Here is a 27,918-nt window from a genome sequence, read left to right as displayed (position 1 = left end):
TTTATTTTATTGTCTATTTTGGCCAGTTTTAAAGCATTTCCTTTACTTTGGATATCTGGTAAAATTCATCCCATTTTTTACCAAGTTTGATTTTCTATTAGATCCATTATATACTATAATTATGGCCTCCATAAATAAATTGATAAATGTACTGATCTGTCTCTTCAAATTGGTAGCAAATTGAAATTGTAAGTCTTCTAAACGAATGTCAAGTTTGTCACCAAATTAATGTGCAGGGTCTTCAAGATGGATTTAATTTGTGCCACTTGATAACAACCTTTTCTGGATTTTTAACTGTCTCTTTCCACTGGTTCGCTGCTTCAATGTTATTACTGTCTTCACTTATCCAAATCTGTAAAGGAACAGTACACTCATTAAACTTAACAATAAACTTACAATAATGGTAACTGAGTTCAAACCATTAATTACTCTTACTAATGAAAGGCAGCTGGACGTTTGGTTTACATATTTTCAACTAAACATCTTTTCATTTTTCCAAAAGTTTGATTTCTCTCTTTGAAACTTGATGTTAAAACACTTAACCTAATTAGTCACTGAAGATTATTTTATATGACCCAATTCAATTTAAAAATTCAATGTGAGATATTGCAAAATCACTTCCTCCAAAACGGTTATTAGTATCCTTTCTTTCTCAATAAATCTAGGAGCTCAACTTAAAATTGATCCCAACCACTCAAAAACATTTTTGTAAAGATTAATTGAGACTAATCATGATTTAAACTGATTGGTAAGGAATGTGCATTTTAAGTATCTTTTACATTAAATAAAACTGTAATTTTAATTGAAATCTAATAGTCATTCTTCATACCAAACAATTTCATTGAACCTATCACTTATGTAACTTTAGATAACAGATGTGAATGAACTTGGGAAAACTGTAAAGCATTTTGCAAATATAAGATATCACATTGTATGTTATATATCACGGAGACAAGGTGAACAAGGAAACAAAACAATCTGAATCCTCAACTCAGCTACAGCACTAACAAATGCTGTTACTTTGGAGTTAACTTCTTTTTTTTTTTTTTTTTAATTTTTTATTTATTTATTTATTTTTGGCTGTGTTGGCTCTTCGTTTCTCTGCGAGGGCTTTCCCTAATTGCGGCAAGTGGGGGCCACTCCTCATCGCAGTGCGCGGGCCTCTCACTATCGTGGCCTCTCCCATTGCGGAGCACAGGCTCCAGACGCGCAGGCTCAGTAATTGTGACTCACGGGGCTGGTTGCTCTGCGGCATGTGGGATCTTCCCAGACCAGGGCTCGAACCCGTGTCCTCTGCATTGGCAGGCGGATTCTTAACCACTGCGCCACCAGGGAAGCCCTGGAGTTAACTTCTTTGAGACTCAGTTTCTAACTCTTTTAAATAAAGAAATTGGAGCAGGGCACTTCAAAAAGGTTTGGTTTTCAAACTTTTTTCTCTAAATTTCTTGGTCTGAAGAACTTTTCCTTCAAATAAAATCTTACAAAACACCCCAACATATGAAACAGATAACATAAGAGTCGGTTGGCGGATAGAGGAGTGGGAGACCTTGATTTCACATATGCCTGCCCCACCATGGTGGCTCCTGAGGCTACCAGAGGAGCCAGAGGGAACAGATGGCCAACAGGAACCTTCCAGAATTATTATTCTTCACTAAAATCTCAACCAAGAAAGTGGAATCACCAAAAAAGTTATCCTGAAAATCATCTGTCAGGTACATCTATTCCATTCACACATGGTAGTTGAGGCTTGACAGTATGTGAAAACTTTAACTGAATTCATTTCATAGGCCTCACAACTTTGAAAAGTTTGCTAGTTATACTAGGTCTTGAGTTCAAACTCTTTTCCAAATAAGAATAGATGAAGAACAACAAAACTATAGTATTTCTGACAAATATTTTAGGTAAAATATATGAAGTGAGTATCAATCTTTGAAAATTCACATATAATTTGAAGATTACAGGTAGACTGCTAATAACATCTTGTCAAGTAGAAGCCTTTAGACCAGTAATACAGATTTTGGAATTTAAACGTGAGTCAAACAATTGTAATTAAGATAAAAGATACTGGACAGCTACCAGTAACTCATTTAGAGTAAAGAAAGAACTACAAAAGGAAACAAGTTCCTGTAGGACTGGCAAGTAAGCAAGTGTTATGTTGCCTTATGCAAATTACTATGAATTTTTCAATAGATTAATCCAGATGACAATACTGACTAAATAATATCACAACCACTGTTAAAATCGATGTTTTCTAGGAATTCAAATCTAACACAGTTCAGCTAATAGCATACAGAGTTAAACATTAAATTGAACATGACACAGAATAAAGTAAGTTGGATACCTTAAGTAAGCCTTAAGAAATTTGAAATACTTAGTGTTCCCTCCTTCACAAGGAACAAGTCAGGAGTACTGAAAAACTGATCTTTCTTACTGATTTTAAAGTTGAAAAGCTCAGGAGAAAACTTATTTTAAGATAAGAAGCCTGACTGCTCAGAAATTCCAACTATTTTTGTATTAAAGCAGAAAGTCTGACAAGATTTGATTTTTGTGGGGAAACTGAATTTTAATTTATGATGAACAATTTTACTCTATTCAACCTCAAATTTATCCTGTATTCCCTTTGTTAACCAACTGTTTAAATGCATAGAAAAGTGCCAGGATAGAACATGAGATAAAAACTCCCTACTAACCTGCCCCACAAAGTGTCTTCTTCCTACAGAGCTTCGACTGTAAAGCTTAATGAGAAAAATAATTTCTTTTTCATTTTGTATAAGTGGAAAAATCATAGTCTCTCCCCACTTTACTCTTCCATTGGAGGCCTTCAATAAACGTGTCTTCTTCTTATAAATCAACTCTCCCGAGCTAAACATTGCCACCTTCACAAAAAAACCTAAAGAATAAGAAATTTTGATAAATAAAAAATTTTAAATGTCATATAAAGAAATATATCCATATATTGTCATAAAAATATCAATAAGCTACTTTTAAAGATCTGATGAGCTAACTGCCATAACAGGAAATATCTCTAGTAAATTTTATAATTATTATCATAATTTATAAGTAACTACTCTAACCTTAAATGAATTTACTCTTCCTCTAAGCTGGATGCCCTTAAAGACTGGAACTGCAGGCATAAATAATGATCAGCAGCAAAGGAGTACACATTGAAAAGGATTATACAAAAGAGAGGTGCCAACTCTTTGGAGAGTTGGAGGAATTTATTTCACAAATTTATAATGGTAAAATTCTTTGCTTGAGACTCCAGAAGTTAAACATATGCCCACTAGAGAAAACCTATTCTTTAAATAAATTTGAGATGTAACGGTAGAATAGCTTTTACAGACTAACCTCTCATAGATGACAATGATAAACTGGGGAAAATATTAAAAACAACTGTTCAAGATGCTAAACACTGACCAAAAGCAGAAAGAAACGAGAGGAGAGTCAACTCTTAAAAGATGAGAACTTCACTAAGTAAAATTCAGGTTTATACAGTTTTTCACCTAAGCCTTCTCCCCAGCCTGACATACAGTGCTTACAACTCGAGCAAAAAGTGCAGTCGGACTAATTCGAGAAGTGATGGTTCAGAGCTGGGGCTGCCAGACAGCAAGAAAGTAAAGAGAGAGTTTCCAGAAAGGAGGGAGCCACAAAGTAAGAACTGAGGCTGACCATTATTTATAAAATGGAGATCACTGGTAATCCTGATTAGCAGTTTTGATTAAAGGAAGATACCTGTTAATGTAATAAATTGCATTGTTTTGTCCTTGTTTCCCAGAATTAACCCTATATAGTCTTGGTAATTTAACTTATTCTTAATGCCAACTTGCACTTTACTTGCTTTTTATTTTATGATTTTTGAATCTATCTACATACGTGATGGTAGTCTATAGCTATTTTTTGTGTATGCTGTCCTTTCTGTTTTGATAGCAAGAATATGCTAACCTCATAAAGTTACTTTTTCCATCTTTTTTTCATGCTGTGGAACAGCTTATATAGAATAGGAATTATATGTTCCTTGAAAGTTTGGTAGGACCTGCCAGTAAAATCATCTTGGCTTCTGCTTTTATTAGAGGCAGTTCTTTTTTTTTTTTTTTTTTTTTTTTTGCGGTACGCGGGCCTCTCACTGTTGTGGCCTCTCCCGTTGCGGAGCACAGGCTCCGGACGCACAGGCTCAGCGGCCATAGCCCATGGGCCCAGCCACTCCGCGGCATGTGGGATCCTCCTGGACCGGGGCACGAACCCGTGTCCCCTGCATCGGCAGGCGGACTCTCAACCACTGCGCCACCAGGGAAGCCCTAGAGGCAGTTCTTTAACTACTTTTACATGGTTATTGTTCTATTGATTCCTCTCTCTTCTGGAGTGAATTTCAACAGTTTTTTTCCTCAGAAAATCATTTATTTTATATAGCTGTTCAAATGAATTGGCACAGTTATAACTGGTATTGTCTTCTGTATTTATTTATTTTTATAAATTTATTTATTTATTTACTTTTGGCTGTGTTGGGTCTTCATTGCTGTGCGTGGGCTTTCTCTAGATGTGGCGGGCAGGGGCTACTCTTCGTTGCGGTGCGTGGGCTTCTCATTGTGGTGGCTTCTCTTGTTGCGAATCATGTGCTCTAGGCACATGGGCTTCAGTAGTTGTGGCACGTGGGCTCAGTAGTTGTGGCGTGCAGGCTCTAGAGCGCAGGCTCAGTAGTTGTGGCGCATGAGCTTAGCTGCTCCGCGGCATGTGGGATCTTCCCGGACCAGGGCTCGAACCTGGGTCCCCTGCATTGGCAGGTGGATTCTTAACCACTGTGCCACCAGGGAAGCCCTCTTATTTATTTTTGAATATCTTCTGAGATTCAAAATTGAAATTATATCCTCTTCCTTGTCTATGTTTTCTTTATTTTTTGCTTGATCCAGCCTACTATAGGTTTGTCTATTTTAATATTCTTTTCAAAGAAAAATCTTTTGGTTTTATTGATTTTGTGGGGTTTTTTTGTTGTCCCCATATTTATCAACTTCAATGTTAGCTTTAATTTCTACTTCTACTTTCCTTTGTGTTTGCTGTTGTTTTTCTAGCTTCTTGGACTGTGCTCAATTGTATTTATTTTCAGTCTTTTTAGTTGCAGTGGACATCCATTGCTTCTACCTACCTCCTGATATTTTCTCTTCTTCTAGTAGGAAAGAGGAACACTCTTAGTCCTACTCTTAGCCCTTTAGGTAGGACTGACCTCAAACCTCCCACTCCAGCGGCAGCCATGTGAACCAGCCCTAGACAACCAAAATATCAGAATCCCTGACTGTGCTCAAAGGCACAGGCAAGAAAGTATTTTGAGGTTTGTATCTGATATTTTCAGTTTTTTTTTAAATTAAGTTTCTAGTTAGCAGAGTATCCAAAAAAGGGTACAGACCTAGAGAGAGGATAAATTACCTAGGCTGGTGAAATATAGCTGACAGTCTTCTGGACACTCAACCTATATTAACTAATGAGCTAAATAAAGAATAGCATCAAATGCAAGAAGGTCACAATTGGGTAAGAATCAATGGACCAGTGGATTAAGGTAGACACAGTGGCTAGTAATTTGAAATCCAATAAAGTAATTTTAAGTTAAAAGGTAAATATGTAAGTTAACTAACAAATGTAACTAAGATTTTAATCTTCACTGTAAGAAACACAGGAAAAAACTACCTTTTACAAATATTTTCTGAAGATTCCACTTTGAACCACTTTGACATACTTACTCAAAGTCAGGGGTGTTGATGAGCTTGGAAGGTATTGAGCCTCAAGAATTTGTAACTGAATTCTGCTATTTACCGCTTGAAAACAAGTCCCCAGTTCAAGTTCTGCATGGCAAACCTGCATATTAAAAGAGTGTCATTTGCTAATCAAGAATAAAGTTTTGGCATATTTCAAAAATTCAATAATAAAGAGCTAAAGTTAGAAATTTTGAAAACACTGCTTTTTACTGACACACAAAGCTAAGTGTTATAAGAGAAGGTTAAGATAAATGTCACGGATTCTGTCAATATGAGGTACTTACTGATTTTCATAAATTCTGATAATGTAAGTTACACATACATACTGATCCTTCAAAATCAGGGAGACCAAAAGACAATTCAAATTAAAAAAAAAAAAAATTAGGGCTTCCCTGGTGGCGCAGTGGTTAAGAAAGAATTCACCTGCCAATGCAGGGGACACGGGTTTGAGCCCTGGTCCAGGAAGACCCCACATGCCACGGAGCAACTTAAGCCCGTGCACCACAACTACTGAGCCTGCACTCTAGAGCCGTCGTGCCACAACTACTGAAGCCCGTGTGCCTAGATCACATGCTGTGCAGCAAGAGAATCCACCGCAATGAGAAGCCCACGCACCGCAAGGAAGAATAGCCCCCGCTCACCGCAACTAGAGAAAGCCCACGCACAGCAACAAAGACCCAACACAGCCAAAAATAAATTTATATAAAAAAAATTAAATTCCTAAAAAGTTTTACTAGAGAAAATGTCAGTGAAATAAACACCAAAAGAGCATATTTTCAAAAGACTTAAATGTAGTCATTTGAATTATTTTTTCAGAATGTATGAAATATGATAAAAATGTTATATATGAAACGCATCATTATTTCTTCATTTGTAGAAATCAGAGGTAGTGTTACCAAAATCAGAAGACAAAGGATTACAATGAACAGATTTGTGGATTAAGAGCTGAATTACTATGCTAAATGAAAGCAAGCCAAAGATGAAAGTTGGCAAGAAGGAAGCTAGCTAAAGTGATGAGGCAGTAAATAATAAGGAAAAGGTCAAAGAAAACCTGAGGCAAACAATATAATGAAGGAGATTTAGCAAGGGGGAAAAGCTAAAATGTGTTCTTCAGTATTGTTAAGAACAGAAGAAAGTAATTTGTCTTACACAAGCCAACCTATTTACATGGATTCCAGCATCCTTGGAGTGAAAATAAAAGAGAGAAGCATAAGTCGGCCAAATATAAAAACATTACTGTTCACATGATGAAAAGAGTAAGTATGGGATTAAAGAAAGAACATAATGTTAACAGATCTCACTAGGGCGCAGCACAGACTGACACAAAAGTCTTTGCTGGTATTGATTCCAACAAAGCTATAAAACAGCTGACTGATACTTCATCAAGCGATTTATATTTGATAATCACGCAGTATTCCCCAGTAACTGAAGCATGGATCATAAAAAAGAACTCTTTTATGTACATGCCATTGACTGAATCTTGGATATTTTCTTAATACAATATTCTGTAATGGTCAAAATGGCCAAAATTGGTCATGCCATAAGAAATCAAAAGATACAAAGTGAAAAGTGAATCACTTAAAAGTATAAAATCAGGCTTCCCTGCTGGCGCAGTGGTTGAGAGTCCGCCTGCTGATGCAGGGGACGCGGGTTCGTGCCCCGGTCCAGGAAAATCCCACATGCCGTGGAGCAGCTGGGCCCGTGAGCCATGGCCGCTGAGCCTGCGCATCTGGAGACTGTGCTCCGCGCAACAGGAGAGGCCACAACAGTGAGAGGCCCGTGTACCACAAAAAAAAAAAAAAGTATAAAATCATCTGTTGAGGTTACACTCCCTCTTGAAAAATCTAAAATGATGATAAAAATTGTCTATTTTAGCAATAAATGCTGAATTCTAATGAATAAGTGAATGTACTGCTTTTGCTTTTAATCAGAATAAGGATGGATTAATAAATCTTTTTACATGAACTAATTTTGGTACCCATATATAACACCTTTGCTGATTAAAAAACAAATGTCGCAGTCCTTGGCATTTAAAAAAATAGTTATTTATTGTTTACAAGATACAAAGGAAACCATGGATAACATTTTTTCATTAATTACTTTCATTATGGTTTTGTATCCACGATATAATAACACTTATGAAAACATCTAAAGGTGGCAAAACTTCTCTTAGTGTTACACACTTGTGAGTTTCACTCTCATAAAACAGAGCAGCACTTGGCAGTGGATTTACCATTTCTTACTTGCCAAGGTTATTTCATAAATTCAATTTATATTCCAAGATATTAATTCAGATCATGAAAAACTATTCAAAGTGGTTTTCAATCTCATAATAACCAAAAAATTAAAATTCTAATCAATTAGTAGGTATACATGAAGAGCATTTTTAATGAGCACAAAACTGTGGAAGATAAAACATATGACCTCTGTTCCTGAATAATGTATCATTTTTTAAAGAAAAGAGAACTTTTTGAGCTTCCTGGATGAAATGTTAAGCATAATTAAAGAAATCCCTTATCTGGTAATTTTTGAGAATATCCTCTTAGGGGGACAATACATAGCTGATAAAAGATATTTTCACATATTGAGGTACGGGGAAGTCATTCTGGCTTATACATGAGTTAACTTGAATTTTATGCTAACGAAAACAGCCTGTTTGTGGCCTATCAAGCATACATTGTACATCTGCTTTAATTATTAAAGAAAAGGGCACACTGCCCAGAAGTAAAGAATGTCCATGTTAAAAATAAAGATTAGGGCTTCCCTGGTGGCACAGTGGTTGAGAGTCCGCCTGCCGATGCAGGGGACACGGGTTCGTGCCCCGGTCCGGGAAGATCCCACATGCCGCGGAGCGGCTAGGCCCGTGAGCCATGGCCGCTGAGCCTGCGCGTCCGGAGCCTGCGCTCCGCAACGGGAGAGGCCACAATAGTGAGAGGCCCGCGTACCGCAAAAAAAAAATAAAATAAAGATTAAATGCCTCCCTTCCTGGGATGCCACTGCTGGTCCCCCATCCAGGATAAGACTCCCTTCCCAGGTGCCAAGGCCATACTGACTTGCTGTGCACATGCTGTAAACCTTGAAGAAATGTATCCCTGACTCGTTTGATGTTCTGACACGATATAAAACTGTGCTGAAAACCATGCTTCTCCAGAGCAGCTCCTCAGAGTTATCCGAGAGGCTGTTTTCTGGGCTATAGTCCTCAGTTTGGCGCAAATAAAACTCTTTTCGATTCCTATTATAGACTGTTAATTGGTCATTTTCTTCGACACGGTAAAGAGAGCTGGCTGTAGAATCAGAATACCTCGATTCAAATCCTGATTCCCCAACAACAGGCTGTATGAACTCAGGCAAGTGCTTCAAGGTCTTGCTCTCCACAACAGGGATGACAAGAGCAGCAAGCTCGTAAGTTCGGTGTGAGCATTAAATCACTCAGGACCAAGTCAGTCATATGCTAAGTTTCTTCAAATGTCAGCTATTTCTTCAGGGAAACCTTATGTCTTCTACATTATTCAACACAGAAATTTGAGTTGTCAGCTAGTTGTTAAGGTCAAAAACTCTGTACTCAGGAAATTATTAGCTCTATATGAAAATTCTGCTGTTCATGATAAAACAGTTGTCAGTGTGAAGGATGGGTATGTAAATCTGGCTCTTTCAATGTCACAATTAAAATATCAATTTTCCTCCTCGACACAGGAAACAAAGCATATTATTCTTGCTTTTAGCCAATAAGAAGAAACATTCACACTCAGTAATATAAATTAACTGGTCCAATATAGCCTGAAAGCCCTTCTTTCAAGCCATCAATCTTTGTATCCCTAGCATGTGGAATACAACAGATACACAAATGTTTATAAAACATCTGATATGCAAAATATAATTTTGTAGAAACTGTGCCATAATCATTCATTCAGATTCTCCAAGGCAGATTAAGATTATAATGTCTCAATTCCCCAGAAAATACATTTGCTGAGTTATCTTCTACTATACTCTATACTAATTTTTAAAGATTTAATCTACTAAAAAAACCAAAAAACCTATGAGGCAGATTACTGCCCTAGAAAATCTCAAGGCTATTGGAGGAGTCAGATATGCAATCATAATAAAATGCTGTGTTATAATAACATTAAAAAAAGATTTAATCTATGAATTATACACTTAAATAGTAATATGTGCCTTTTGTAAAATATGGTTGCAGATTACTGTCTACTAAGCTAGTAGGAGATGTAAATGATAAACAAGATGTAAGTGATAAACTCCTGTCACAGTTAGAAAACAAATTTGCTATACTTTAACAGAAAATAACAATCTAGTTTAGCATGCTTCCATTCATCATTTATTCTTTCATATCAACCTACATACAAATATTCAATGCCAAGAATATGATGGGCCCTTACTACAGGCACAGTAAACTATGAAGAAAAATGACGGAAGCTCAAGCCTTTTTTTTTTAAAAACGACTAACTTAAATAATTCTAAGTTATAATAAATGCTATAAAGAAAACACATTTGGTATGGAGACAGAAAATAACAGACAAGAAATAACAAGATTTTTCAATTCTTCTTGATTAATCTTTTGTTCTTTATTTTTTAATCCCTAATTTCCCCTCAATTCAGTGGTTCTCAAGCTAGGCTACACATTAGAATCACCTGAGTAGCTTCTGAAAATTACAGATGCCTCTGGCTCACTCCTCCCCAAATTCTGATTTAATGGTTTAAGCATGGGCTTTTTTTTAAAGCTCCCCAGGTGATTCTAATGTGTAGCCAGGTTAAGGACCACTTCAAGTACCTTAAATATTTTTGAAAGTAGGTAAAATATAAATCCTATGTAAATTTAAAATCACATATAAGTTCAACCGTATAAAGTGTTATGACTGATTTCTATATATATTATCCTGACACAGAAACTACATAATTAAATCATTAGGAATTTCTAAACAACTTAAACAGTGTTCAGCTGGCTAGTTGAAAGCAGCAACTACTGGGTCTCAAAAATCAATCAGCACTATAGATAATGAAGTTCTTTACAAAAAACACCAGCTGTAAGATCCTCCATTCTACCCAATTTATGGACATGGTGCTTACGCATGATTAACTTTCCTAATCTATTTCAAGGCAATCTCTCATTGAGTTTGGAGTTTATTGATTCTGTCTTGCTTTTCCTAAGTTATCAGCTACTGAAAAAAAAAAACCTAAAAAATTCTTTTAAATTATTCATACTTAGGGTTATTACATTGAAGTATGGAACATTAATTAAACATGTACTAGGAGAAAGTAACCCTAAGGTTATTTTCCAATGGAGAAAGGAAAGGGGCTCTGTTAACATTTTATCAAGTTTTAAAAAAATTATTAAATAATGACATAATTACAACTTTTTTACATTACATTTATGTTACTATTGCTTCTTGAGAGCCTTTTTGACCCTTTAATATATTCTAGTTTTCAAATTATACTCCAACAAACAAAAATTCAACCACTAAATAATTCTCAAAGTGTGAAATACTTTACATATTATATCACTTACAGAAATTTTTGAAGGTGGTGATATATCCAAAGAGTAATCCATTTCCTGTGTGCTAAGAGTTCTGAGTGATAGTGAGCATTCTCCAATAGTTTTCTTCCTAGGAGTTTGGGTTTGAATCTTAAATACAAGTCTTACAGTTTGTAGACTGTGGAGTTTAATAGCAAATACAAACGTTTCCATAAATTCAATAGTCTAAAATAAAAATCAAGAAAATATAAAATATATTAATAGAATGACTGAAAAAAGGGTCATATACCAATACAAAATAAACAAAAATAACATTTATAATCTAGGAAAGGCAAATTTAATATTTTTACAATAACAAAAAATATTTTTTAATGAAAATGAAAATGAGAATGGCCATGACTTGCTTTTCCAAAATTTATTCTGGATACTGCCCTTCTTAATTTCACAAATCCTTTTAATTACTTAGTCAGGAATTTAGTCAATATCAACACCAAGTTCACCAGAATACAGCTTTTTCCCTTTTCAAAAATTAGGTTGCTCTCCATCTTTGGTTCTGGAGTATCATTCCTGCTATTCACCACACTTCTTCAACAGTTAATGAGAGTACTTCAAGAATCTCATGCAAGCTCTCACAGTATGTAAAATCTAATTTCTTCACATTAATAAGAGACTTGAATTATTTCTTTAAAGGAGATATTCTTTGTCTAATGTTCTTCCCATCTAATTTGGGGTTCATTTTATCTTTTAGTGATGTTTGTTCCACTCTTTCCTAACTGAAAGTCGATCTCCTTGATAAGAGAAGACAAAAATGTGAGTTCCAAGTTCTACCTTCTCTCATAATCTTCCACTGCAGGCAGCAAGTCAGTGTTTTCCATGCCCAGACTATTTTCAAATGTTCTTTTTATTACTTTTAATATTTATAAAACCTTGGCTTACTGTGACCTAACATCTTCTTGACACTAGACTGTTTTCTGCTTATAAACTTCCTAACATCAATATTTTAGATACTGTGCCCAAATGTTCACTTTTACGGTAATCACTTATGTCTATGTAGTCAGAATTGTGTTTCTGAGAGCCTCCCAACCACCTGTGCTTTCTTTTTCTTTCAATCTGAAGCCATAGATCACATCAATAATACAGTATGCATAAAATGTTTAATTTTTAAACTCAGATGCAGTGAGCTTACAAATGAAGTACGTGTACTGGTTTACTTTACATTTTGCCATAATAGGGGACTCCTAAACAACTTAATAATAAATTTTAAAAGATTCCAAGCAAGTTTTAATATGAGAACATTTTCCCCTAACTTTTCCTAAGTTAGCTTAGTTTTATTTGAAAATCAAAGTAAAAGTGTTTAATTCACTAAGTATTCATCTGTATCAGGATTAAAACCAGAGTTAAGATTTATTTCCATCTAGACTTTCTACAATGCATATTTTTGTAAAGTGAGATCCTAATATTTACACATAAATTTTGATTACTGCTTTTTCACTTATTAAGAACATTTTTCCATGTCCTTAAAAACTCTTCCTAAACATTATTTTTCATGGCTGCCTAGTATTCTATCACGTGGTGTTATGGTTTGAATTGTGTCTCCACCAAAAAAGGATGTGTTGAAGTCCTAACCCCCAGTAACTCAGAATGTGGCCTTATTTGGAAATAGGGTCATTGAAGATGTAATTTGCGAAGTTAAGATAAGGTTACACTGGAGTAGGCAGACCCCTAATCCAATAAAACTGGCGTCCTTATAAGAAGATAGCCATGTGAAGACACAGAGACACATGGAGATGAAAGACACGTGGCCATGTGAAGACGAAAGCCAATGATTAGAGTGAAGCCAAGGAATGACAGGGATTGCTGGCCATCACCAGAAGCTAGGAGAGAGGCATGGAAGAGATGGAACAGATTCCCCTTCAGAGAAGGAACCAACACTGCTGACACCTTGATTTCAGACTTCCTCTGAAACAGTGAGAGAGAAATATTTGTTGTTCTAAGCTACCCAGTTTGTGTTACTTTGTTAACAGCACCCATAGGAAACAAATACACAAATACATGGTATACCAAGAGTTTTCTCCACCATTCCCCTATGGGAAACATTTAGATAGTTTCCAACTTTTCCTCTATGAAAAAAACTGCCAAGAATACTTTATATATATTTTGTTTGCATCTTAGATTATTGCCATGAAGTAGATTCCAAGTCGAAACACTATGTTAAAAAGTATAAATATTTTAAGGTTCTTTTCTTTTTAAAAAAAATCATTTATTGAAGTATAGTTGATTCACAATGTTATATTAGTTTCTCATGTACAGCAAAGTGATTCAGTTATACATATATATATTATTTTTCATATTCTTTTCCATTATGGTTTATTACAGGATACTGAATATAGTTCCCTGTGCTATACAACAGTAGGAACTTGTTGTTTATCTATTTTATATATAGTGTTTGTATCTGCTAATCCCAAACTCCTAATTTATCCCTCCCACAACCCCTTTCCCCTTTGGTAACCATAAATTTGTTTTCTGTCTGTGAGTCCATTCCTGTTTTGTAAATAATTTCATTTGTATCATATTTTAGATTCCACATATAAGTGATACCATATGATATTTGTCTTTCTCCTTCTGACTTACTTCACTTAGTATAATCTTATTTTAAGGTTTTAATGTATATTGTCAAAATAATTTCCAGAAAGTGTTATGGTCTAGAGTGCTTGTAAAATTTTCCTAATTTTAATAAGCAAAAAAAGAAATAAAAGAGAAAGCAATATGTAATTTAAATTTGTATATCTATGAATACTAGTGAAAGTAAATTTTTTTCATGTTTGTCATTTGAATTACCTTATTTTTAAATGATATGCTCTTGTAGAAGTTGCATTTGTATGGAAAAACACTAACCATTCAACCCATATCAGAAGACAAAAATGAAGATATATTTAAAGTGAAATCTAGAATCTATAAAACAAATTCAGGATCATAAGTCTTCCAGTTACGATCATTGAAAGTATTTAAAAGAAATTAATTACAATCATGCAATTATTTCTCAAAGCAAAAGTGGAGTGGGGGGAGAGAGGATGAAAATATAGACACATATATTTATACAAGAAAAGTAAATACAAGAAAAGTAAATAGTTTCATTAGATATTACTCATCTTCTATATATTTTAGTGATTAAGGTTTTCTTTTTATACACAATGGAATATTACTCAGCCATAAAAAGAAACGAAATTGAGTTATTTGTAGTGAGGTGGATGGACCTAGAGTCTGTCATGCAGAGTGAAGTCAGTCAGAAAGAGAAAAACAAATACCATATGCTAACACATATATATGGAGTCTGAGAAAAAAAAAATGGCCATGAAGAACCTAGGGGCAAGACGGGAATAAAGACATAGACCTACTAGAGAATGGACTTGAGGATATGGAGAAGGGGAAGGGTAAGCTGTGACAAAGTGAGAGAGTGGCATGGACATATATACACTACCAAATGTAAAACAGATAGCTAGTGGGAAGCAACCGCATAGCACAAGGAGGTAGCTCGGTGCTCTGTGACCACCTAGATGGGTGGGATAGGGAGGGTGGGAGGGAGGGAGATGCAAGAGGGAAGAGATATGGGAACATATGTATATGTATAACTGATTCACTTTGTTATAAAGCAGAAACTAACACACCATTGTAAAGCAATTATACTCCAATAAAGATGTTAAAAAAATAAATAAATGCATCTTAATATTGGACAATGAAATATCAAGTATTTCTGAGGCTCAAAATGGTCTTTAAAAAAGCAAAGGGTACATAATTTGTAGTTTCCCAAAAATAAAACACTTTCTTATTCCAATTCTTTACATGGGTTAAAGTGACAAATAGGAGAAAAACATAAAAAGATAGTCAAACACAAACACTTACATTAGAGCCTTCCTTGACTGAAGATTTGAAATGTACTGGTTTGGGCAATGTTAGTATTCCTTTTATAGAAATAGTAGGATTATCTCCATAACTAGAGGGCCAACTTAAATCTCTGCACTAGAAAGATAAAATAAAAATACAGTTTGAGTTTTACAAAGGACTCTGACAATACAAATATTTGATACATTTCTTGAGTTAATGACTTAAATAAAAACTATAGGGCTTCCCTGGTGGCACAGTGGTTGAGAATACGCCTGCTAATACAGGGGACACGGGTTCGAGCCCTGGTCGGGAAGATCCCACATGCCGCAGAGCAACTAAGCCCGTGAGCCACAACTACTGAGTCCGCGTGCTGCAACTACTGAAGCCAGCATGCCTAGAGCCCATGCTCCGCAACAAGAGAAGCCACCACAACAAGAAGCCCACACACCGCAATGAAGAGTGGCCCCCGCTCGCTGTAACTAGAGAAAGCTTGTGCGTAGCAATGAAGACCCAACACAGCCAAAAATAATAAATAAATAAATTTATAAAAAAACTATAAAAGTAAACTTTAGTCTACTGAGATCTTCTGTTTCATCAACATTAAGATAATCTGACAGTGTTTTAGACATCATATCAATTTCCTTCTTCAGGTTAAAAGCAAACATATTTCCATCAAGCCTATAGATTTATTTTTCTTTAGATTCTTTATTAAATACTATTTTCTGTAAAATCCTATAGAATCCTAAATTCCAAAGAAGGTATTGACCCATTCCCTAGAAGAGAGCAACAGTAGATGCTTATAATTTATAGTCTAAATATTCAATTATGTAAGAAAAGTTTGTATTAACTGTATTAACTTACCTGTAAAACTGTGATCCAGATCTGCTCTACTGAAGAATTATAAAACATTTTCACATTTAATCTCCCCAAATCTCTTTCATCTCCTGATAGAGTAATTGTATCTGCATTGTAAAAGAACAAAGATAGTTGAATTACTACACAATCCTTCCAATCCAACTGAGCTTTGATACAACCCAATTTTAAGAGCACAAGTGAAAACTGCTATAATTACTTTTTAAAGTTGTCCATTTATTAAGACAAAAATCACACTTCAATGCTTTTATTGAAGTGCTGGGGGAAGATATACTATAAAAAGTACCTGGCTTAAAAACTTAACCCAATTATAACCTGAAGAATTTAAGCTAAAACTAAGAAAAACTCTCCCAAATAACACTGATATGGCCTTAATATTGTATGCTTCTGGAAATTCCCTCACTAAGATACTTTACAACAAACGAAAGATATTTAATTTTAAAGATGCCTTTATGCCTGAACACTAAAAAATGGACCATCTGATCTGAGTACTCATATGCAGATAACACTGACAACATACATATAATCATCTAGACTTTTTTTAACCTTATCATAACTACATTCAAAATACTATTGGGTAGAAATAATTCCCTTAAGAATATAAAAGTAGAATACTTTATTCCTTACCCAGGCTTCTGTTACTCCCCTGAGAATTTTTCCTTGAAGAAGAACTACTGGGCATACTGGACAATGAATCATGTCTCTACAAATAAAATTCTTCTTTAGTCAGATGTTGCATATCAGACTTTAAGGATTCTGAAACTGATGCCGCAATACCCACCCTAATATCAAACTGAGTGCTAATCATTCTGACAGTGTTACTGGTCAGAATTTTTCACTTTTAGATAGTAAAGGGGGAAAAGGTTTTCTGTGTGTGTGTGTGTTACCAGGAAAATAGTAAATATCTTACTAGGTAATATACGGGAAAGCTTTTGCTGTTTTTGGTTTGGCTTTGTAATAAGGAGGAAGAGATTACTGTTTCTATGTCATACTTGCAAATACTAATGAAAATCAGAATATATTTGGAAGTGCCCTGTTACCTAAAAACCTATAAAACAGCAGTTATCAAAGCATAGTCCCCTGGGCCAGCAGTTTCAGCATCACCTGGGAACTTGCTAGAAATACAAACTCAGGCCCTGATGCAGAGCTACTGAATCAAAAGCTCTGGGGGTGAGGCCTGGCAATCTGTATTTTAACAAGCTCTTCAAACAATTCTGATACACGGTAAAAAAAAAAAACTGGTGCTATAAAGAATTAATTCTGCAAAAAATTAACTCAACTGAGGATTATTAAGAATACATTTCCATATAAATGTATGCATATACATTCACATGGAAAAATGTCCACAGGTACATATAACAATATTTTCATAGTACTTTTATTCTTAGTTATAGGAACATAGGTGATTTGTCTTTTTACCTTGCTTAATTCTGGTTTCTACTTTTAAAATAATAATCACAGTTTACTTTATTTAAAAAAACATTTTTTAAACATCAAAAAACTCAATTCTATTTCAAAAAAAGGAGAACATTGTGTTAATATTAATGAATAATTAAAGTTCTACATCTCAATAGAAATACTAATTTTTTACTAACTAGGTAGTTATGTTCAATAAGGAAAGTCAAATCAATAAGCACTTTTAAGTATAACATTTTAAATTCCAACTGCCTCAAGACTGCCTCATTACATACCATGAGAAAAGTAAGATTCATAAAAGAACAAAAGAAAAACTATTGCCTTTTAGTATTCAACTGAGACCTTCCTGAAATAACGCACATGGGAAATGCCAAGTGTTTATTCTTTAGCTATTAGGACAGATACATCTACAAAATACACATAACATGTCGTTCCTAATGTAATTCACACATTTCTGAAGTTTTAGCTTGAAAATAAATTACTGCATATAATTAAATTCATATAAATAATTTACCTGAATGAACTGCTGAGATGAACTTGTAAGATCAAACATAGACTTGCTTAGTCCAGGGGAATTGGGAAGTCTATTGGTCCTTAAGTCACAAACTACAAAGGGACATGAGAAAATTACTTATTTTTATAGTAAAGAAGAAGAAGGACTTCCCTGGAGGCGTAGTGGTTAAGAATCCGCCTGTCAACGCAGGGGACACAAGTTCGAGCCCTGGTCCAGGAGGATCCCACATGCCGCGGAGCAACTAAGCCCATGTGCCATAACTACTGAGCCTGCACTCTAGAGCCCACGAGCCACAACTACTGAGCTTGTGTGCCACAACTACTGAAGCCCACGTGCCTAGAGCCCGTGCTCCGCAACAAAAAGAAGACACCATGAGAAGCCCGCACACCGCAATGAAGAGGAGCCCCCACTCGCTCCAACTAGAGAAGGCCCACGCACAGCAACAAAGACCCAACACAGCCAAATTATGGTTTCTAAAATAGAAACCATAATTGTTTATAAACAATAAAATTTTAAAAAACACACACATTAAAAAAAAGGAGAAACACTTAATTCTACTTAACTACCATGAACTGAATCTCTATAGGAAATATAGCATGAATATTATATGCAAATCTACTTGAGACAAAGCCTTCTAATCAAGTTTAAAAATTGCTTTTCAATTATTTTACTTTTGTTTGAAACAGAAACCAACACAAATCAAACAATACATTTTCACATCCACATCAAATATCAAGCAGGAAAAATTCATTCTTTTTGCTTACATGATCCAATTCTTCATCCCAGAATAATCTAAGAGGATGTAAGTCCTCTGTACTAAATGCAATTCAACTATTTAATGAGCACTTATTACAATACTGAATTCCATGTACTGTTATATTTCGAGTCTGTATATGTAGTTTCCTTCCTAAACTATAAGATCATTGAAGAATGGAATTCTGTATAATTGTATAGTCTAGCACAGTGATGAAATACATATTTAAATAAGTATTTCTACTTTATTTCTAGTACATCAGCCTGAATTCAGTGGTTGAGATAGCTACATATTTTTCCTGAATATCAGTGAAAATTTTGTGAATCAGATATGTACAGATAGTCTATAATTGATACAGTCTCAAATATTAAACTAACGAAGATTGGTAATCATTTAGGCATTTTCTATTTTCTTTGTTTACATTTCTAATCTCATCATTAGTTTCGAAATGCATCATTTTCACTGAATAGAGCAGAAAATAAATAGAGCTAGTAAATACTTGTTGTAGAATGTGAATGGATAGATGTTATATAAAATATGTGCAAAATCTAAAAATAAAATTTCTTTCAAAAAAGGACAAAAATGGAACTTGGAACTACCAATATACATAACTCATTAATCTTTCATTTTTACATTAGATATAAACCACAGAGAAGTTACAATGTTTATCATATCACTTCTGAAGCCTGCTTTTCTCTTTATTTTTAAATTGCTTTTCATAAGATGAATCATTTCTTCCAGAATTTAGATTTAATTTGATTTCTACATTTGTTAAAGAGAAAAGACAAAGAGGAAAAATTTTTTTCATACCCGATCCATATCGTTTCGTTGTTTCTGAACGAGGAAGAAAGCGCCGACTCAAATCAGGTGACACGTGCTGATACATATAGAATGGGTTATATACATCATAGCTGGGTCCATGCTGAGATGAACTGGAAAGTTCTACCTTTCTAGCTCCAAAAGATGCTCTGGCAGATCCTGAAAGCAAGTGTTTTTAAAGTTTTACAACATCCTTTTCTTGGAGTTATTAGCCAACAAATGGTGTACCCAAGGCAAAGGGAAAAAAATGTCTCAAGTAATACTAAATCACATGCATTTGATATCTAAAAAAAAGAGCAGATGTTTATTCAGGTCTAACTGTGTGGAGTATTCTCCCAGGAGTCAGTCATGAACCTTGCTCCCAAGACAGTCTGATAAATGTCTGGCATTCCTCTTTGCCCTACAGACAATTCTACATTTTGTGACCAGAGTTTCCTTTATTTTTCTACTGCAGAAAGAACATCTTTTAAGCAAAAAAGATAATCATTTTTTTTGGAGATGCACTCTTTCCACAAAGACAGAATATTTATAAAAACTGACCACATGCTGAGATACACAAAGCAAGTCTCAATAAATTTGAAAGGACTGAAGAGTATGTTCTATAACCACAATGCAATAAAGTTAGAAATCAAATAACGAAAAGAAGAATAAAAAATATTTATATGGGGGCTTCCCTGGTGGCACAGTGGGTGAGAGTCCACCTGCCAATGCAGGGGACACGGGTTTGTGCCCCGGTCCGGGAAGATCCCACATGCCGTGGAGCGGCTGGGCCCGTGAGCCATGGCCGCTGAGCCTGCGCGTCCGGAGCCTGTGCTCCGCAACGGGAGAGGCCACAACCGTGAGAGGCCCGTGTACCACAAAAAAAAAAAAAAATTATATGTAAACATAAAGAACCAAGAAACACCAAAATATAATCCTTAAGAAGAAAAACAAGACTGAAAGATTTGCTCTACTTAGTATTAAGAATAGAATATTTGATCAATAATAAGATCAATGGAACAGAGTAGAAGGCTCAGAAAGAGAAACCCATTTTATGGACACTTGATTTATAATCAATGTGGCACTGCATAAGAGTGGGAAAGAATGGTCTTTTCATTAAAAGGTGATGAGTTCCCTGGGGGCCTAGTGGTTAAGATTATGGGCTTTCACTGCCATGGCACGGGTTCAATCCCTGGTGGGGAAAGTTCCCACAAGCCACACAGCGCGGCCAAAAAATAATAATAATAAAAGGTGATAAGACAATTGATGTAGAAAAAAAGAACACTTCAATCCAACAAAACATATTCACAAAATATAAATTCCATGTGGACTGTAGATCTAAATTAAATGTTAAAGGCAAACCAATAAAACTTCTATATTTAATTAAATTTATAAGAAAGTTCTCAAGGCCTTAGACCAGGGAAGCACTTCTTAAATGGAACATAGTATTAACCATAAAAACAATTTTAATAAGCCTAACTACATTACAATTGAAAATTCCCATTGGTCAAAAGACTATTTAAAGAGAGTGAAAAGGTAACCACAGAGTGGGAAAAGATATGTGTAACATATATAACTGACAAAGGGCTCATATCCATAATATATGAGGAACTCCCACAAACCAGTAAGAAAAAGACAGGCAAGCCCAAATATAAACTGGCTTAAGACTGAGCAGGTACTTCAGAAGAGAGGCTATCCAAATAGCCAATAAACATGACCTGGTGATCAATCTCATTAGTCATGAGGGAAATGCAAGTTAAAACTCCAATGAGATACCACTCATTCATAATGTTGAATGAAAGAACTCATAACAAAAGAATATATACTGAACATGTAATTTCATTTATATAAAGAACCCATAACAAGAGTATATATTGTATATGTAATTTCATTTGTATAAAAAACACATAACAAAAGAATATATATTGAATATATAATTTCATTTATATAAAGGTCAGAAAACAGAAAAAAACTAAACCACAACATTTAGGGGTATGTGCTTAGGTGGTCAAAATTAAAAATAGCAAGAAAGTGATGATTATTACAACTGGGATTCTGATTACTCTAGATTACTTCTAAAGGTCAGAAAACAGAAAAAAACTAAACCACAACATTTAGGGGTATGTGCTTAGGTGGTCAAAATTAAAAATAGCAAGAAAGTGATGATTATTACAACTGGGATTCTGATTACTCTAGATTCTGATTACTCTGATTACTCTTACTTCCCCCCTGAAAAGGGGGAAGATGGAAGCTTTTGTTTTACTAGTAACACTCTCTTTATTTGAGTGGTGACCATACACGCATTTTGCTTTGTAGCAAATCACTGGGCTGTAAATTTCTGTTTTGTTCCTTTTTTCTATGTGTATTATATTTCACAGTTTTTAAAGGGTAAAACAATAGATCAAATTCCTTTCAAAGTTAAGACTCACATTAGAAATAATAGACAAAGTTTTTCAAATGTTTAAATCATCACCATCTTTTAAATCTTTCTATCCCATTTAAAATAGAAACCACAGTAGAAACTAATATTTTCTGAAAAAGCTAAACAATAAAACAGGTGGCTTCACACTGAGTTCAGAAAAGTAAAAGAAAATATGTGGTTATGAAGTGAGATCTTATCCTCACACTCTGGTTCAAGTAACTGTGTACAATCCAAGCCCTGTACAAAGGCAGAGGGATGCCAAGAGGGAGGTATCATGCCAGAGAGCCTTATAAGGAGCCTGTACACCTTATAAGCTAACTCTTAAATTGTTCAGCACATAAACACTGCTACAAAAGTCTGTTTATGGTAATAAGAGTAGCACTGTCAAGAGCAGTAGCACCAAAGATGACTCTCTACCTTTATAGGCTAGCCCTAAAAATGAATATTCTTACTCCATTTTTCCTTTATAAGTCAGTCAGTAAAGAATTCCAATTTTCCCCTTAAAAAGATACCATTTTTAAAGTTCAAGAGGCATTTCTCTCAATTTACAGAATCACAGTGCTATAAAACTAAACGTAAAGTAGCACAACTGCTTATACCTCTCAAAAGCCCAATTAAAATTTTCAGTATTTATTCAAAATGCATTCTCTTAATGGATAGGTAGATAGATATGGGATGAAGCAAACAGAGTAAAATGTTAGTAATACAATCTGTTAACAAAGCAGTAAGCTGCAGCTATAATCAGATCTATCAGCAAGTAAGCAATGCAACTTAACAAATTTAAAATATCTGAAACATAATTTATTCATTATTGATAGTGGTCTGCTCTACCTTCTCAAAATCTCCATATCAGCCCATCACTCACACATTCATGTAAATACACAAGATACACATGTTTGATTTCCATAATTAGGCACCAAGAATACTTTCCTGACTCTCATTAAATAAAATAATTTTCTCTCCAATATGCTAAAAATCAGACGGCTTTACCAGATCTTTATTGAGCCTATAATTTAAGTGTAAACCAATTTCTCACTCATTCAACTCAAAAAGTAATCTGTTTTCTAGTGATACAATGAAAAAAAAAAAAAAGACAAAAGAAAAACTATAACATATTGCCAGGTAGGTATTTCTTACTTATCTTCTGATAATGAAAATAATACATAAAATACCCTACATGTCTAAAAATAGAGAATTTATTAACTAAATTATGGTACATCCATATGATTTAGTACTATGGAGCCATTAAAAAGCTTCACAATATATGATATGAATAAAATAGATTACAAGACCATTTATATGGTTTAACCACAATGTTGTTAACAAGTGCGAGAGAAAGAGAAAGATCAATCGATCAGGGTATCCTGTGAGCCAGAACTTTTAAAAACTGTTCTGGAGAGACACTGCTGATATGTGCAAAACAGGGTGGTAGGCCAGGCTTAGGGTTCATCCTTCCTTGCTTAAAAAAAAAATTATCACTCCAACCAGACCCAACTCTCCTGTAGATAACTACAATAAACTCTAAACCAAAACCAAACCAAACAAACAAAATACCCTGAAGGTACTAGAGAGTGAACAAAAGTAGTGAGGATTCTGAACAGCACTTGACTCTGGGACAAAGGGGAATGGCCACCTGTTTTTAACGACTTTTAGCCTGTGGGCAGGACAAAACTGGCACTGTGCAGGGTGGATAAAATTCCGGTAGAAAACCCAGTCTTTCTGGCCTGAAGAACAGAGCGCAGAGTTCAGAGCAACCACAGCTGCTAGAAAGTAAGGTGGGAATCTTGGAAAGGAGAAAACCTCAAGTTCTATGACTAAAAGTCTGCTCAAATATCTGGCTGATCCCTGAACCACACATGTGTGGGACAGACTCCAACTAAGGATAAAAAAACTAAGCTCAGATAGCAGCTGCCACCAAAGACACAGAATCTGCAGCACAGTACAATCAAGTTAGTTGCCTGCTGAAGTTAGGGAGGGAGGGAGGAAGGGAGGGAAAGGAGGAGGGAGGGAGGAAAGGAAGGAGAGAGGTAGGGAAGGGAAAAAAAAAACCCATCGGAGTAATGTAACAGGTTCCAGAGTCTCCACAACATAACATCCAACATCCAGAACACGATCCAAAATTACTCCACACAAAGAAACAGGAAAATGTGACTCATTCTCCAAAAAAGACAATCCAGAGAATCCAAACCTAGATGACCCAGATGTCAGAATAGTAGACAAAGATGTTAAAACTCAAAGACCTAAAAGAAAATAGGTTCACAATAATGGGGGCGGTGGGGGGGAAGAAATCACAGAAAAGAAATAGAAACTATAAACAAAGAACCAAATGTAAATATTACAACTGAAAATACATCTAAAATTAGAAACTCACTGGATGGACTTAACAGCTGAATGGAAATAATGGAGGAAAGAGACAGTGAACTTGAAAGTAGGTCATTATTATCCAGCCTTAAGAACAGAAAGGAGAGGCATGCAGATGGCATCACCGGGAACTTGAGCAGCTGCATGAGGGTATCAGAGACAATGGCCAAGAACAAACTAAGAGGGCAGAAGTCCAGGAATGTATTCCACATAGCCAGCCAAAAAAGCTTAAAAGGTTGAAACTAAAGCAAAACCAGTTACCACTAATCTTAAGAACATAAACATTGTGAGTGATGAAAAAGTTAACAGGACTTCCCTGGTGGTGCCATGGTTAAGAATCCACCTGCCAATGCAGGGGACATGGGTTCGAGCCCTGGTCTGGGAAGATCCCACATGCCACGAAGAAACCAAGCCTGTGCACCACAACTACTGAGCCTGTGCTCTAGAGCCCACAAGCCACAACTACTGAGCCCACGTGCCACAACTATTGAAGCCCGTGCACCTACAGCCCGTGCTCTGCAACAAGAGAAGCCACCACAGTGAGAGGTCCGCGCACCACAGTGAAGAGTAGCCCCCACATGCCACAACTAGAGAAAGCCCACGCACTGCAATGAAGACCCAACGTAGCAAAAATTAAAAAAATAAATCTTTAAAAAGAAAAGAAAAAGTTAACAGAGTGAATAAAGCTTCTGTAGATATACAAAAGAACTTGCAGTTTCTCAAAAGGCCTTTCCCTTGAACCTCTGCAGAAACAGCTGACTCCTCAGCAGTATCATGAAAATGAACCAGTTAATGTTGATGAAGCTACAAGATTAATGGCTCAGTTGTAATACACTGGTGATGCATCAAATTCCCCAAAAAGATCAATAAATTAAATGTCTTATACAAAAAAATAAGAATAGAGAGGAGCAAAAAAGGTGGAAAAAAAAGAAGCCTCACAGACACATAAGACAATATCAAAAGGTCCAACATATGTGTAATTGGTATCCCAGAAGGAGAAGAAAGGATGGGGCAGGAAAAATATTTAGAGAAATACTGTAGATCTTGATAGGAGTTTGGATTACATTGGTATATCCCTTTGTCAAAGCTCAACAAATATACGCTTAAAATCTGGGCAGTTCATTGTGTTTAAAGTTTATGTCAAAAGAAGAAAACTGTAGACAATTGAACTTTAGTAAATGATATATATGCTTAAGTATTTAGAGGGAAGTGTACTGATGTCTGCAATTTACTGTGAAATGCATTCTCCCCTTACCCCCAAAAGGATTAATAATGGTTAGAGAAATGGATAGATAGGTATGTGATAAAGTATAATAGTAAAATGTCAATGACAGAATCTATGTGGTGGATATACAGGCATTCACCATTAAGTTCTTTCAACTATTCTGTATGTTTGAAATTTTTCAGGGAATAAATCATTGTGAATGACAGTGTTTCAAAGAACTAAAATGAAATATTTCTAAAATACAAGAGTTACATGTTGTTCCCTTTTATCTTCCTTAGTTCATTGGCCTCTACAACATCAGCCAAAATTCAGCCAATGAATCTGCCTCATTCAAGTGGCTGTTTAGGCTGGGAAGTGTATTTAGGCTGAGAAGTATAATAATAAAGAAAGAAGGGAAGGAAGAAAGAATACTTCATTGCTTCCTTATTTCTCTTTACACTAAATTTTAGAAAATAATAAGACTATTTCCTGTATTTACTGATCTAAAACAGAATTCCTCTATTTTTTTTCTTTCTAGATGTGTGAAGAATAACTGACATATTATAATTATATTATTCCATTAAAAAGGCCAAATCTACACACAAATGTTGATTGTGATCAGATTTCATAATGGACTTCAAAAACACTGTACAGTAAGTTCCTCTACAGAAAGAGCAGAACATATAAAAAATGAAATGTAAAATTTGTACATAAAAGATATTTTATATCTTTACATATGTAAAAGAGCAAAATAACAGCAATAATAGCATTTAAATGCTGCAGGTTGATTTTTAAATCCTGCCATTTTACTGTTTACCTTCAAGTTCTTCCAAATGTGAAGGTGTTTCTTGCATCCTGGGCTGAATATAAGATAACTTAAACCTGGGCACCACAAATGGTACTTCTTTGCCATCAGATGGTAATTTGGAAAGTAAATAATCCTCAGTACAGCCAACCTGAGGCTTTACAGAAACGGACGTCAATGGAGGTATACAAATAGCAGTATTTTGACTATTTGATACCGCTGCTTTGAAGTCTCTTTCCACAGATACTGCGTAGAAGAGAAAAGAGAAAAAAAATCACAAATATGTATGTAGATTTATATATAATAATCTAAACCTAACATGCTTTGGTACTTATTTAATCATTTTAAAAGAAACTGCTGACACATAAACTACTCGTGGGTCCTATCAAGCACTCTGGAATCTACATTAATTTTGTCTAGCCAATATTTGAGAAGTTAATATACTACTGCCAAAGTATATTAACTTATCATAATGGTAAAAGCAGTTTTTAAAGAGTCTCATTTCCACAAAAGAGTTCATAGATGGAAAACAACTTTATACTGTAATTAATTCCACAGTGCGTTCAAATAAGTAATAATCTAGTCATTTAAATAAAAATACTGTCAACAAAACAATTCTTGTTGTCAATACTAGCGGTTAATTTCAGTCTTAAATACCAAAAGTTACTTTGAAAAGAAGCTAAAGGTCTCGAAGTCTTTACCAAAATCTTTACCAAACCACAAAATAAAATGTACTTTGACCCTAGAATAATATCGACTCTCCCGTACTAGCTTCTATGACCTATTTTGTCCATTATCTTGAGAGATACTTGATTCCTAAGCTGTGTGACTTAGGATGGGGAGGTAAGGGACACCTAGAGCTAATCTTCATGTACAGTTAGTACTGTCTATAGACTGAATGGAAGTACAATTACTATTGTGTTGGAATTTATGAAATCTTTTATTGCAAAAAAGAAGCCTTCATACTCAAAAACATACTAAGAAGCTATGCTTTAGACAAAGAAATATAAGAAAGAGCCAGAGAAAAATAAAGTTCCAGTCATAACCTTGAAGAGTTCAGGAAACCATGTAATAGAAAGCGAAATCTCCAGGAGTCCTTGATAAATGTGGGTCTTGATAAAGTTACAGGTCTCTTCTCTATTGGTCGTTCATTCATTCATGAAAGGCACTTTTTAATGCATTGTTCGTAAATTGGAAATTCTCTGTATTTAAATTAAAACATTTGCCAGAGTATGTTATCCCCCAAATACTTCCCTACTTTTGCCCATACTATTTCATCCACCTGTAATATTCATGTCTAATCCTCACCTTCTCTTACTCCCTTCTTCCCACTCAGCTTGCTAAAATCCTCTTCAGACTTCCATACCACGGATCATCTTCTTTGTGATGTCCTAGAGTGTCTCCTGAGTTGAATTCATCTCTCTCTCCCCTATGTTCCAAGGTACTTTCATACTGAGCTAGTGTGCCTTACATTTATGTTTCTGCCTCCCCCGTGAAGTTAGGAAACATGTCTCATTTACATTTATATCACAAAATGTCACAAATAAAGAAGACATTAAATAAATGTTGAAATCAAAACAAAGCAAAACTCACAGTTGTGCTTTTCCGTTCCACCATAGAAACATCCTCTACAGCAACTCTTTATAAATTCTGTTGCCAT

At 35.1% G+C, this 27,918-nt stretch overlaps 1 protein-coding gene and 1 pseudogene across 2 annotated transcripts; one reads left to right on the top strand and one right to left on the bottom strand.

Annotated features, from left to right (window-relative positions):
- Window positions 1–241: 241 nt before the first annotated feature.
- TC2N (tandem C2 domains, nuclear) lies at window positions 242–27,918 on the bottom strand. Of its 2 annotated transcripts, XM_065872370.1 has the most exons (11): window positions 27,852–27,918; window positions 26,271–26,504; window positions 19,479–19,646; window positions 17,915–18,006; window positions 16,612–16,687; window positions 15,973–16,073; window positions 15,130–15,246; window positions 11,263–11,454; window positions 5,727–5,841; window positions 2,691–2,890; window positions 242–352 (listed from the first exon to the last, which is right to left on the bottom strand). In XM_065872370.1, the coding sequence occupies exons 1-11, from the start codon at window positions 27,916–27,918 to the stop codon at window positions 242–244; spliced, it is 1,473 nt and encodes a 490-aa protein (XP_065728442.1). The 2 variants fall into 2 exon arrangements, with proteins under 2 accessions (XP_065728442.1, XP_065728443.1); XM_065872371.1 differs by lacking the exon at window positions 11,263–11,454.
- LOC136119267 (ribosomal biogenesis factor-like) lies at window positions 24,412–25,079 on the top strand (annotated as a pseudogene).

Source organism: Phocoena phocoena, chromosome 2, assembly GCF_963924675.1.
Source record: "Phocoena phocoena chromosome 2, mPhoPho1.1, whole genome shotgun sequence".
NCBI lineage: Eukaryota > Metazoa > Chordata > Mammalia > Artiodactyla > Phocoenidae > Phocoena > Phocoena phocoena.
The sequence above is the reverse complement of the archived record's forward strand: the minus strand, read 5'-3'. Positions and strand labels throughout refer to the sequence as shown.